This window comes from Schistocerca cancellata, chromosome 7, assembly GCF_023864275.1.
Source record: "Schistocerca cancellata isolate TAMUIC-IGC-003103 chromosome 7, iqSchCanc2.1, whole genome shotgun sequence".
NCBI classification, from domain to species: Eukaryota; Metazoa; Arthropoda; class Insecta; order Orthoptera; family Acrididae; genus Schistocerca; species Schistocerca cancellata.
In genome coordinates this window covers 330893402-330907518 of record NC_064632.1, presented here as the reverse complement: position 1 = coordinate 330907518, position 14117 = coordinate 330893402, and the positions used below count along the sequence as shown (strand labels likewise).

At 42.7% G+C, this 14117-nt stretch overlaps 1 protein-coding gene across 3 annotated transcripts in view; it reads right to left on the bottom strand.

Moving 5' to 3' along the window:
- Nucleotides 1-14117, bottom strand: part of LOC126092163 (sodium-coupled monocarboxylate transporter 1-like) — a 212968-nt gene that overhangs the window by 31154 nt on the left and 167697 nt on the right. For all 3 annotated transcript variants that reach the window (XM_049907634.1, XM_049907636.1, XM_049907637.1), the window contains one exon: nt 9216-9302. In XM_049907634.1, the coding sequence (XP_049763591.1) occupies nt 9216-9302 (87 nt within the window). The remainder of the gene's footprint in view (nt 1-9215; nt 9303-14117) is intronic.

Here is a 14117-nt window from a genome sequence, read left to right as displayed (position 1 = left end):
ACCGCTGGCACACTCTGTCGTCTTCGATCAGAACAAATCGTGGAGACGATGGGGTCCCTTGCATTGTCCAACTGGTTGCCAGTGTCACGGTTCGTCAATCTTTCCGCCAGGCGTTTTTCCATAGATTCTTTATCAACGGAGATCCAAAAAGATGCTGCTGTGGTCATAAGCATATTTCTCCATACTCCACCGAATGTTCAATTTAAGAGCTGTCTTTGGCAATAGCGGACTTCCTTGGTTGCAAAGGCGAGTGCAACGTTGATGAACAGTGCGGCCTTTTTTCACAGAGCATGTGGTCTGACCTTTGTAAGCCATACAATACTACAAGATATTTCGTAAATTCTGGCATTCCGCAATAACAAGTCGTCCTTCACTGATCATAAAAGCTCTACAATCTCAGATGGTGGACGGAAAACAACTTTCGCCTGAAACTTACAGAGGATTCTTGCTACTTTAAACGACACGTGAAACTTCCCCTTTGAAAATTATGAATGACTGTGATGGTAAACTCCTACGTTATTTGATTTTCAAACAGCTGAGCGAAACTGAACGTAATCAGACAGTTCTCACTTTACTTATTCTGATCATCACTAAACTGAGGCCGCCGGAGTGGCCGAGCGGTTCTGGGCGCTACAGTCTGGAAACGCGCGACCGCTACGGTCGCAGGTTCGAATACTGCTTCGGGCATGGATGTGTCTGATGTCCTTAGCTTAGTTAGGTTTAAGTAGTTCTAAGTTATAGGGCACTGATGACCTCAGATTAAGTCTCATAGTGCTCAGAACCATTTGAACCATTTGAACTAAACTGACACACAATATTTTTTAGCGCAACGCAATCTGACGTTCAATAATCTCTACAAAAGAATGGCCCTAACAATAACCTGTACCTTTCATGAATCACTTACCTCACAGAAATCTTCGTTACTCGAACTACTGGTCCGCAGCTCGTGGTCTCGCGTTCGAGTTCTCGATTCCCGAGCCACAAGGTCCCGGGTTCGATTCCCGGCGGGGTCAGGGATTTTCACCTGCGTCTAGATGACTGGGTGTTTGTGTTGTCCTCATCATTTCATCATCATTCATGAAAGTGGCGAGTTTCGACTGAGCAAAGGTTGTGAATTTGTACGAGCGCTGATAACCGCACAGTTGAGCGCCCCACAAACCAAACATCATCATCATAATCGAACTACTGCAATACAGCGACCGCCAATATTGCCGCCTAAATAAAAAATGGCTCTGAGCACTATGCGACTTAACTTCTGAGGTTATCAGTCGCCTAGAACTTAGAACTAATTAAACCTAACTAACCTAAGGACATCACACACATCCATGCCTGAGGCAGGATTCGAACCTGCTACCGTAGTGGTCGCTCGGCTCCAGACTGTAGCGCCTAGAACCGGACGGCCACTCCGGCCGGCAGCTAAATAAAAGTTCCTAACTACTGAAGGTACTAACTACTGATAGGCATAGTTAGCAAATGGAAGATTTTGATAGAGAACAAACAATGTATTTTATATATACAATTTTGTGACATCCAATTAAACAAATGTACTCTTTCTGGCGGACACACATCCAGATCGTTCGCTCAAAAATCTGGCATCTCTCTTCCCACATTCACCACTGCTGGCGGCTCACCTTCAACTGCCTGACTCTAGGCGCTGTTCACCTCCAACTGCCCAACACTGCACAAGCGTATATACCAACAATGAGGCCAACCAGCCACATACTGCACACAGCGCAGTCAGCGATTTTCATACAGAGCACTACGTGGCGTTACCAACATAAAAAGCTAAACAGCCTACTTACACATTTTGCACACGAAAGGAAGAAAAGCTAAAGATCTTGCCGGCATGTTCCCGTTATTCATTTCGTGATTAATCACATCGACGAATATGCAAATGATTAGTGCTGCAATTCTCTGTGTCATATTCAACGGACACCAGAGTTAATTGGTGATATTCGTGTTTTTATTGTTACCAAGCCTGGTAGGATAAATACGCGCCATGGACTGCATCGGATTTTCAGTGGTCACTATGAAGGACACAGTAATACCGCGTACTAGTGTGGAACAGCACTATTAACACCTCACGTAGATAGAGAGGCGTCATTGTGGGTAGCTGGCAGGCTGGTCGAGTCGAGCAATATCCAGATATGTGGGGCATTCGGATGTGACAATGGCTCTTTGTTGCGCTGCATGAGAACGTGAGCTCAGGTTTCTTCAATTTTTCGGCGAATCACGTCGAGCAACAAAATGAAGGATCGCGGTATTATGCACGAAGCACATCAGAACCCCTTTACATCCGCGCCTTTCATCCTCGACAAAGTATGGGACTCCTTGCAACATTTCGTGCCATACCACACTATTGACCGAAGACCAGCACTAGCTAGAGAATAACCGTCCCACACGCAGGCTGTCGTTAACACGACAACACAAATGGCCGCTTTCAGAGTGTTGCCATGAACGGGAAGCATGGACTGCTGATGAACAGCGTCGCACTGTGTTCAGCAATGAATCACGAGTATTTAGGCATTCAGGCGAAAGAGGTTCCATTCTTCCAATGCTTTGGCGTCATGGTGAAAGGAGCCGCCGTATATGACTTCAGGCTACGGCTGATAATGGTTGAGGGAATTTTCACAACATGTAAGGTGTCAGGCAAATTCAACACCTTCTATGAAAACCCTGACATGATAAGCAAATCCAGCAGTATGTCACATAGCTCCGAATAAATCGTGACATTAAATTAACCAAAGTAATACGAGTAACGAGTGAGCAAATGGAATACCACAGACTAACACAAGAATGCCTAAATGCAAGTCATTCCTTCCCACCGTGAGACAGGCGCAGTTCCGAGGGGAGAAACGAGAACAGAAGCCGAGAGCAGAACAGTGTTAAGCTGGAAGGCCCTACGATAAGGGACGCACACCCACGTCACCAGCCAACCGCCAGGACCACCCGCCAGCCCATGTTAAAAGATACAACCCTCCAGAAGAACAGTATAGATCTTACGATAACACTAAAAGGGCCACACCAGCTGCAAGTTTTAGCGTGAGACTTTTTCGCGTCTCTGTTATATTGCAAACGTTAAAAACATTGCCCCGCCACGAAAAGTATGACGTTTCTCATTGGATAGACAGAATTTTTGTAGGCGGAGCTTAAAGTTAACATTGAGACCCTGATTGGTCAGATGAAAACACAGCCAGATAGTTTTTTTTTTAAAACCAACTTCGGTAAATTGTAGTAAGGAGAAGTTAGGAGAGAGTTGCTTTCGAGACGGCGAGCTGTATGGAGCTGCGCCGCCCGACGCTCCCTGACACTGCCTAACCAACGACAAGGGAATGAACGCACGCGATGCCGCATAACAGCGCATAAAGCTTCACTCAGACCTGCAGAAGTCTCATCTGTTACACCCCGTTTTTGCGTAATACTAGTGTCGATCGTCAATTAAAGCTCATGGTATTCACATTTGCTACGTAAGTTAAAATCTGAAACGCGATGATTTTTCTGTTATATAATTATTGAGAAGCCACATCAGCCACTGTAATTTACGACAAGTTAGATAAGTAATTAAAGGTAATTGAGGGTCACTGTAGACCATTTTGATAGTTTTCTCTTTTGTGAAACTTAATTTAAACCTAGATAATATATGTGATATGCCATAGGTCATCCTTCGATCCATTGTAGGACTTGGAAACCCACTCAGGGAATATTCGTTCACACTTTTGTTGAACGCAGTTGGTTTTTATCGTCCTGTATCAAAATATTTCCTTTTATCAATAGTGCAATTTATAAACAATGTTTTGTGAGTAGAATAAAATTTCCAATGGTAAACTTAACTGCTTTATCAACGTTATTTTACCAGCTAACTAAAAATAGGAAAGCCTTGAACCCCTTCCACTAAATTTAGTTAGTATTAAGATTCTAGCTAACTAAAAATAGGAAAGCCTTGAACCCCTTCCACTAAATTTAGTTAGTATTAAGATTCTTTTACAGGGAGTGCAGTGGAGCTGACGCTGAAATCATTAAGTATTTGGTTATATCATCGCTAGTCTCACTGAACTCTTCTAAACTCTACATGTCATGTGTGGTCTGGCGTCTCCTTACCAGCAACAGGTCCCAGGTTCAAATTAGTCAATTCCCTAAAAAACATGCTCAGAGCGTCGTTGCGTGAAAGTGGTAGGGAGACACGACTTAGAAAAAACAGACACCAAGCAGAATGTTAGAAACACAACGGTGTGTTATGAACATCCTACATGTGCTACCTCTCAAGTGATATTATCGTGGTGCCATTTTCCAACATGACAATGCTTGTCCACACAGGACATGAATGAATGAAATGTCTACATGTTATTGAAGTATTCCCATAGCAAGAACACCAAATCTGTACCCAGTGGAACACATTGAAACCAACTCGGACACCAACTTCGTCCCAGTGTCAGGATCCATCAAGGACCAGTCATCAAAGTCTTGGATCAGCTGGCAGAAGTACCTTTTCCAGCCGAATTAGTGCATGAATATAGGCCAGAGGGGTTGCAACGTCATACTGATAAGTGTGCTGATACGTCAATCTGACTCGATTTTGCAATCACTGAAATAACATCACGTACCCTCTCAACCCAAGAAAATTTATTGGTTTTCCTGCTCCCCTTCTGGTGCTTCACGTTTCTTCTCAGACATTCTGCAGCGGGTAACGGGTATAAGTACAGAATCAGGGTGTTGGTTGTTTTTCTCCACGTCGAACGGTCTTCCTGCAAACATGTCACATAATATAGTAGTGATGTTTTCACACAATATACTACTTGATGTTTCCTGCACGGTCATAACGCGTATTAGCATCCACACGTCAACACCTGACTTAGGGGAAAATAAAGATTAATGGCTTGCTCTTGCCACACATACTTCGAGGTACTAACTAACCTAAAATCATAGTACACCTAACAGCTGTAGTTATTAGTCTGCAAATGAAGTAAGTACTGATGTAATGTTCAGTACACCGTCATCACTCATTAATAGAAATATCTGCACTTATACCTATCACAACATGTACATAAATACGCTCCGATCTTTGTCAAACGTTTTATTTCTGTGGACAGATTACAAAAATATAATGTAGCTGAGTACTGTGCTCGTATCTGTGCCCAATTTAGATTCATTAGAGGCAAGGGAAGATCATTTGTACTCCTGGTGAATATCTCTATTACTCTTAAATTGCAGTGGATTGTTGACAACGCAATTTATAAGGTAATAAATATTCTGTAAGGTGTCTTCAATATTTTCAGTTGTTTAAATAGATATCTGGAAGATGTTTGTGTGCAAGCTGCATGAATAATTGTAATTGGTTTCATCTGGGTAATGAGTACTTTTTGCCTAACTTATAAATTACCCAAGAATACTTTCCAATGGAAGGATAATGATGCAAAATATGTAGAAAAGTCTAACGTACTGATTTCTAGCACCCTGCCATTGAGATGTATATATGTACGTATATAGCTAACCATTAGAAGTGAGGTTTTTTGGTGATTCGAACGTGCAATTACAGAATTTCTAAGCTCGTGTAAATTAGTTCCAAGTATGAAAATCCAGCTAGGTTTGATAAGTGACTGACAAAGTAGTTTCCCTAGTCTGAAAACTGCCGGGGGCGTGTAGGAGAGCTTTCAGTGATGCCTTGCTTGTCTTACAATCCTCCTCAAATTCAATAAACAGTGCTACAAGTTTTTAAAGAAGTAAGTTTCCTATGTCAGACAATTTTTTTAAATTTTAAACAAGAATTAATTTCTATATACTTATATACACTCCTGGAAATGGAAAAAAGAACACATTGACACCGGTGTGTCAGACCCACCATACTTGCTCCGGACACTGCGAGAGGGCTGTACAAGCAATGATCACACGCACGGCACAGCGGACACACCAGGAACCGCGGTGTTGGCCGTCGAATGGCGCTAGCTGCGCAGCATTTGTGCACCGCCGCCGTCAGTGTCAGCCAGTTTGCCGTGGCATACAGAGCTCCATCGCAGTCTTTAACACTGGTAGCATGCCGCGACAGCGTGGACGTGAACCGTATGTGCAGTTGACGGACTTTGAGCGAGGGCGTATAGTGGGCATGCGGGAGGCCGGGTGGACGTACCGCCGAATTGCTCAACACGTGGGGCGTGAGGTCTCCACAGTACATCGATGTTGTCGCCAGTGGTCGGCGGAAGGTGCACGTGCCCGTCGACCTGGGACCGGACCGCAGCGACGCACGGATGCACGCCAAGACCGTAGGATCCTACGCAGTGCCGTAGGGGACCGCACCGCCACTTCCCAGCAAATTAGGGACGCTGTTGCTCCTGGGGTATCGACGAGGACCATTCGCAACCGTCTCCATGAAGCTGGGCTACGGTCCCGCACACCGTTAGGCCGTCTTCCGCTCACGCCCCAACATCGTGCAGCCCGCCTCCAGTGGTGTCGCGACAGGCGTGAATGGAGGGACGAATGGAGACGTGTCGTCTTCAGCGATGAGAGTCGCTTCTGCCTTGGTGCCAATGATGGTCGTATGCGTGTTTGGCGCCGTGCAGGAGAGCGCCACAATCAGGACTGCATACGACCGAGGCACACAGGGCCAACACCCGGCATCATGGTGTGGGGAGCGATCTCCTACACTGGCTGTACACCACTGGTGATCGTCGAGGGGACACTGAATAGTGCACGGTACATCCAAACCGTCATCGAACCCATCGTTCCACCATTCCTAGACCGGCGAGGGAACTTGCTGTTCCAACAGGACAATGCACGTCCGCATGTATCCCGTGCCACCCAACGTGCTCTAGAAGGTGTAAGTCAACTACCCTGGCCAGCAAGATCTCCGGATCTGTCCCCCATTGAGCATGTTTGGGACTGGATGAAGCGTCGTCTCACGCGGTCTGCACGTCCAGCACGAACGCTGGTCCAACTGAGGCGCCAGGTGAAAATGACATGGCAAGCCGTTCCACAGGACTACATGCAGCATCTCTACGATCGTCTCCATGGGAGAATAGCAGCCTGCATTGCTGCGAAAGGTGGATATACACTGTACTAGTGCCGACATTGTGCATGCTCTGTTGCCTGTGTCTATGTGCCTGTGGTTCTGTCAGTGTGATCATGTGATGTATCTGACCCCAGGAATGTGTCAATAAAGTTTCCCCTTCCTGGGACAATGAATTCACGGTGTTCTTATTTCAATTTCCAGGAGTGTAGATATGACGTCTGTTCTTTCGGACATGACCTGCAACCATCTAAAACGAAGTTAGAATTATATGTTAATAACTACAGCTGCTGACGGATGTTGATATATATCAACGGGGACAGATGAAAATGTGTTCCCCGACCGGGACTCGAACGGACCTCCTGCTAACATGGGAGACGCTCTATCCAATGAGGCACGGAGGGCACAGAGGATAGTAAGACTGCAGGGACTATCTCGCGCATGCCTCCCGCGAGACCCACATTCTCACCTTACATGACAACACACTACATTCGTAGTGTACGTACCCAACACACTCATTATTCGTGGAAGACATTCTTACCAAGTTCCGCGAGACTTTCTTCTTCTGTGCGGATGCCCACGTATTACCTGAACTCTTACGGGAATTGGTAAGAATGTCTTCCACGAGTAATGAATGTATAAGGTTCTCACCTTATAACCAGGTGGGTCTCGCGGGAGGCGTGCGCGAGATAGTCCCTGCAGTCGCACTATCCTCTGTGTCCTCGGTGGCTCAGATGGAGTGCCGGTACGGTAGCTCAGCGTGTTCGGTCAGAGGGTTTAGCTACCCTCCGTAATAAAAAAAACTGAGTGAACAGATCTACAATCAACCTCAACAAGTGTCATCGGACATCCGCCACGAATGAATTCAACGAACAATATAGAACAAAAAATAAGATCAACAAAAAAAGGTGGATAGAGCGTCTGCCATGTAAGCAGGAGATCCCGGGTTCAAGTCCCGGTCGGGCACACATTTTCACCTGTCCCCGTTGATATATATCAAGGCCCGTCAGCAGCTGAAGGTATTAATATATAATTGTAAAACTTAATTTCAGTTGAAAATAGATAATTTTCCCCTCTGAGCGCTATCCGGTAACATTAAACAAAAACTAGTTTATACTTTTTCATTTGTTAGCATCTCATGGTCCGCACAGCATTGCGGAAGTGATCCACTTGCAATGACGAAACAGCTTCTCCTCTCAACGGCGTAGTAACGTACAATCATAGATGTGAGGTTCCACATCTGGTATGAAAAACGAGCAACCTACCTAGTTGTTCCAAAAAGTTTGGGGGGTACATTACTAAAAAAATGGTTTTAACGGTTCAGGTGTTCTACATAATCTCTCGCACTTGGGTACAACGTCCAGAACGCTGGTATGACCCCGTAAAGCTGTCAGAAAAGAACATCTTTGGGATGTTGTTCAACTCGCGCGTCATAATGGCTTCAATGTCGGTTATGTTGTCAAAGGGTTGACCCTTCATGTGGATTTCGTATCATTCACACCACGTTTGTCTTGAACACTTGATTTAGAGATGTCGCTCCAATGCGATTCCTGGCACAATAACTACTGCCGCAAGTCCTTTCCTTTTTTTTAACGAAATTTCCTAAAAATAATTTTATAATTATTATGGATAATGGTATTACAACAAAAATTAACACTTAGAAGTATAACACAAATTTTGTCTTACGAAGGATCTAGGATTTCTTCCACCTCGTAAATGAAAACTCGACACTATGGGACACTACATTCTTAACCAGCGATTGTTCGAGCCTGCTAACTACAGCCTGGTCAAATGCATCATACCTTGTTTACAGCTGTTAGTTCAAGCTACCGCCGTAGTTACTGCACTGACGTCGCTTATACTCCCAGAGGACGTCAATCTCGGATCTTTACGGATGGTCGGTGTACTGACTGGTTTAGTCACCGTTCCAACACACGCAGCTCGTAGTACATTAAAGGTGGCCGGCATATGTTTGAAAATTTCAAAGCAGTACACGAAGTGGTTGACGACTACCATTTCAGGAACAGATCTGACTAAAAAGACTGCGTCTGTTTGCTCTTAGAAGACAGAGGACGCAGAATAAAGCGAACTGAGTCAAGCTTTCAGCAGTCAGCTGCATGTAGTATTACGACAAAAACTATTTGTATGTCTTGAATCAGGTGAACTACAAAGGCTTACTATCTGCTCTCATGTATAAACATTTCTCATTGCTTCTTACCATCGTGTTAACCCATGGCAGGAACATCCCCGCGGTGAATAGTGCCAGTATTGGACCAGTGGTTATAGATGCAAATGAAATGGTGATCTGAAATAAAAAAAGTAGGCGATTAAATTTAAAATTAAATAATACATGGATTAAACAAAGCAATATTTTGAGATATGTGTTTTCTAAGCGATACTGCATGCAGCTTTACTGTATGATTAAATGATGATGGCGTCCTCTTGGGAAAAATATTCTGGAGGTAAAATAGTCCCCATTCGGATCTCTGGGCGGGGACTACTCAAGAGAACGTCGTTACCAGCAGAAAGAAAACTGGTGTTTTACGGATCGCAGCGTGGAATGTCAGATCCCTTAATCGGGCAGGTAGGTTAGAAAATTTAAAAAGGGAAATGGATAGGTTAAAGTTAGATATAGTGGGAATTAGTGAAGTTCGGTGGCAGGAGGAACAAGACTTTTGGTCAGGTGAATACAGGGTTATAAATACAAAATCAAATAGGGGTAATGCAGGAGTAGGTTTAATAATGAATAAAAAAATAGGAGTGCAGGTAAGCTACTACAAACAGCATAGTGAATGCATTATTGTGGCCGAGATAGACACGAAGCCCACGCCTACTACAGTAGTACAAGTTTATATGCCAACTAGCTCTTCAGATGACGAAGTAATTGACGAAATGTATGATGAGCTAAAGGAAATTATTCAGGTAGTGAAGGGAGACGAAAATTTAAAAGTCGTGGCTGACTAGAATTCGATAGTAGGAAAAGAGACAGAAGGAAACATAGTAGGTGAATATGGATTGCGGAGGAAGCCACCTGGTAGAATTTTGCACTGATCATAACTTAGTCATAGCTAACACTTGGTTCAAGAATCACGAAAGAAGGCTGTATACATGTATGAAGCCTGGAGATACTAGAAGGTATCAGATGGATTATATAATTGTAAGACAGAGATTTAGGAACCAGGTTTTAAATTGTAAGACATTTTCAGGGGCAGATGTGGACTCTGACCACAATCTCTTGGTTATGAACTGTAGATTGAAACTGAAGAAACTGCAAAAATGTGGGAATTTAAGGAGATGGGACCTGGGTAAACTGACTAAACCAGAGGTTGTACAGAATTTCAGGGAGAGCATAAGGGAACAATTGACAGGAATGGGGGAAAGAAATACAGTAGAAGAAGAATGAGTAGCTTTGAGTGATAAAGTAGTGAGGGCAGCAGAGGATCAAGTAGGTAAAAAGACGACGGCTACTAGAAATCCCTGGGTAACAGAAGATATATTGAATTTAATTGATGAAAGGAGTAAATATAAAAATGCAATAAATGAAGCAGGCAAAAAGGAATACAAACGTCTCAAAAGTGATATCGACAGGAAGTGCAAAATGGCTAAGCAGGGATGGCTAGAAGACAAATGTAAGGATGTATAGGATTATCCGACAAGGGGTAAGATAGATACTACCTACAGGAAAATTAAAGAGACCTTTGGAGAAAAGAGAACCACTTGTATGAATATCAAGATCTCAGATAGAAATCCAATTCTAAGCAAAGAAGGGAAAGCAGAAAGGCGGAAGGAGTATATAGAGGGTCTATACAAGGGCGATGTTCTTGAGGACAATGTTGTAGAAATGGAAGAGAATGTAGATGAAGATGAAATAGGAGATCTGATACTGCGTGAAGAGTTTGACACAGCACTGAAAGAGGTGAGTAGAAACAAGGTCCCAGGAGTAGACAACATTCAATTAGAACTACTGACAGCCTTGGAAGAGCCAGTCCTGACATATCTCTACCATCTGGTGAGCAAGATGTATGAGACAGGCGAAATACCCTCAGATTTCAATTACAATATAATAATTCCAATCCCAAAGAAAGCAGGTGTTGACAGATGTGAAAATTACCGAACTATCCGTTTAATAAGCCACAGCTGCAAAATACTAACAGGAATTCTTTACAGACGAATGGAAAAACTGGTAGAAGCCGACCCCGGGGAAGATCAGTTTGGATTCCGTAGAAATGTTGGAACACGTGAGGCAATACTGACCCTACGACGTATCTTAGAAGATAGATTAATGAAAGGCAAACCTACGTTTCTAACATTTGTAGACTTAGAGAAAGCTTTTGTCAATGTTGACTGGAATACTCTCTTTCAAATTCTGAAGGTGGCAGGGGTAAAATACAGGGAGCGAAAGGCTATTTACAATTTGTACAGAAACCAGATGGCAGTTATAAGAGTCGCGTGGCATGAAAGGGAATCAGTGGTCGGGAAGGGAGTGAGACAGGGTTGTAGCCTCTCCCCGATGTTATTCAATCTGTATATTGAACAAGCAGTAAAGGAATCAAAAGAAAAATTCGGAGTAGGAATTAAAATTCATGAAGAAATAAAAACTTTGAGGTTCTCCGATGACATTGTAATTCCGTCAGAGACAGCAAAGGAGCAGTTGAGCAGCAAGAGCAGTTTAACGGAATGGACAGTGTCTTGAAAGGAGGATATAAGATGAACATCAACAAAAGCAAAACGAGGATAATGGGGTGTAGTCGAATTAAGTCGGGTGATGCTGAGGGAATTAGATTAGGAAATGAGACACTTAAAGTAGTAAAGGAGTTTTGCTATTTGGGGAGCAAAATAACTGATGATGGTCGAAGTAGAGAGGATATAAAATGTAGAGTGGCAATGGCAAGGAAAGCTTTTCTGAAGAAGAAAATTTGTTAATATCGAGTATAGATTTAAGTGTCAGTAAGTCGTTTCTGGAAGTATTTGTATGGAGTGTAGCTATGTACAGAAGTGAAACATGGACGATAAATAGTTTAGACAAGAAGAGAATAGAAGCATTCGAAATGTGGTGCTGCAGAAGAATGCTGAAGATCGATGGGTCGATCACATAACTAATGAGGAGGTATAGAATTGGGGGGAAGAGGAGTTTGTGGCACAATTTGACTAGAAGAAGGAATCGGTTGGTAGGAGATGTTCTTAGGCATCAAGGGGTAACCAATTTAGTATTGGAGGGTAGCGTGGAGGGTAAAAATCGTAGAGGGAGACCAAGAGATGAATACACCAAGCAGATTCAGAAGCATGTAGGTTGCAGTAGATACTGGAAGATGAAGAGTGTTGCACAGGATGGAGTAGCATGGAGTGCTGCAGCAAACCAGTCTCAGGACTGAAGACCACAACAACAACAAGCGATTCTGCATGTATGAGACATTGTCAAGAAACAAGGATATCAACGAACTGATGTACTGAAACTGGTGAGATGGTTCGTTTTACTTTCGTTAGTAAGGACTTGTTGCTGTCGACCAGTGTAGGCAGTAGAAATGTCTGCGCCAGTTAGAGTAGTGGTATATGTGATTGTGTTGGTTAGTACATAGCAGATTTTTTGAATGATATAGTTTATCTGCTGAGTTTTATGCATAAAAGATTGAATTTATGCACAAAATAGATAACTGACAATTGCATATTGGTATGATTTTAACTGATAACAAAATATAATAGTACATGAGGGAATTTTCGATTGTTCATAACAGACAATACTGACATCTTAATTTTACTGGTAATTTACGGATTTCAATGTTGCCAGACAGAATATATACATATACTCATGTGGATATAGCTGTAAAACAAATTGACATATATTTCCAGTTCTCTATTTTCAACACAGGGCAAATCGGACAAGTAATTGTCAAATATGTAAGCTGTGTACGTATAACGCTATATTACGTTGGGGTTGTTTTGGGGGAGAAGACAAAACAGCTAGGTCATCGGTCTCATCGGATTAGGGAAGGATAGGTAAGGAAGTCGGCCGTGCCCTTTTCAAAGGAACTATTCAGTCATTTACCTGAAGATATTTAGGGAAATCACGGAAAACCTCAATCAGAATGGCCGGACGCGGGATTGAACAGTCGTCCTCCCGAATGCGAGTCCAGGGTGCTAACCACTGCGCCACCTCGCTCGGTGCTATATTATGCAAAACTGGCACAAGCTAAGACTAATATTTATAACTGCAACTATCGCAAGTAACTATTGAGCTCAAGATATTCCTGTAGTTGTGGCGTTTACTAGATTTATGACGTATTATGCATTAAAAATGTATTTTATCAGGACGCCGCAACATGCCAAGCAGAGATTTGACCTTAGACAAGAAAAAAAGCACACACGTGAGGTAATTGTCGGGAGAATTAAACCTGATATGACAATCAATTGGCTGTGAAACAAGTAGAGAAACATAATTTCACCCAACTACCATAAAGCCGATGTTACATAATTTTGTGGAATAAGAAGAGAGATAGACAAGACCATTTACAAGTAACGATCTTGAAACAAAGTGTCTTGTGGTTTGACTATGAGGTATTGCCGACCAAACTGTTATTCTATGTTTATTGCAGGTGAACTATGAAATGTCACTTGCTATGTGATCTTAATATATCACCACCTATAATTTGAAATAATTATGTAGCCACTTACATACAATAGCTGTCTTCCGTTATTCCCTTATTATTTGGGGCAATTCATCAAGCCAAGCTAAAGTTTTCCGGGCACAAAAACGTGCAGTAAGAGTTATATGTGGTGTCAACTCAAGAACATCCTGCAGAAGCCTGTTTAGGGAACTAGGGATACTGCTTCCCAATATATTTACTCCTTAATGAAATTTGTCATTAAAAATATGTCACTTTTTCAAACCAACTGCTCAATTCATGGAATCAATACTAGAAATAAGAATAATCTTCACAATGATTTAAAGTCACTTAGTCTTGTACAAAAAGGTGTGCATTATTCAGGAACACACATTTTCAATAACTTGCCAGCAGCCATAAAAAGCTTAAAAACCAATGAAATTCAGTTTAAGAGAAGCCTAAAGGATTTGTTGGTGGCCAACTCCTTCTGCTCCATTGATGAATTTCTCAGTAAAATCAAC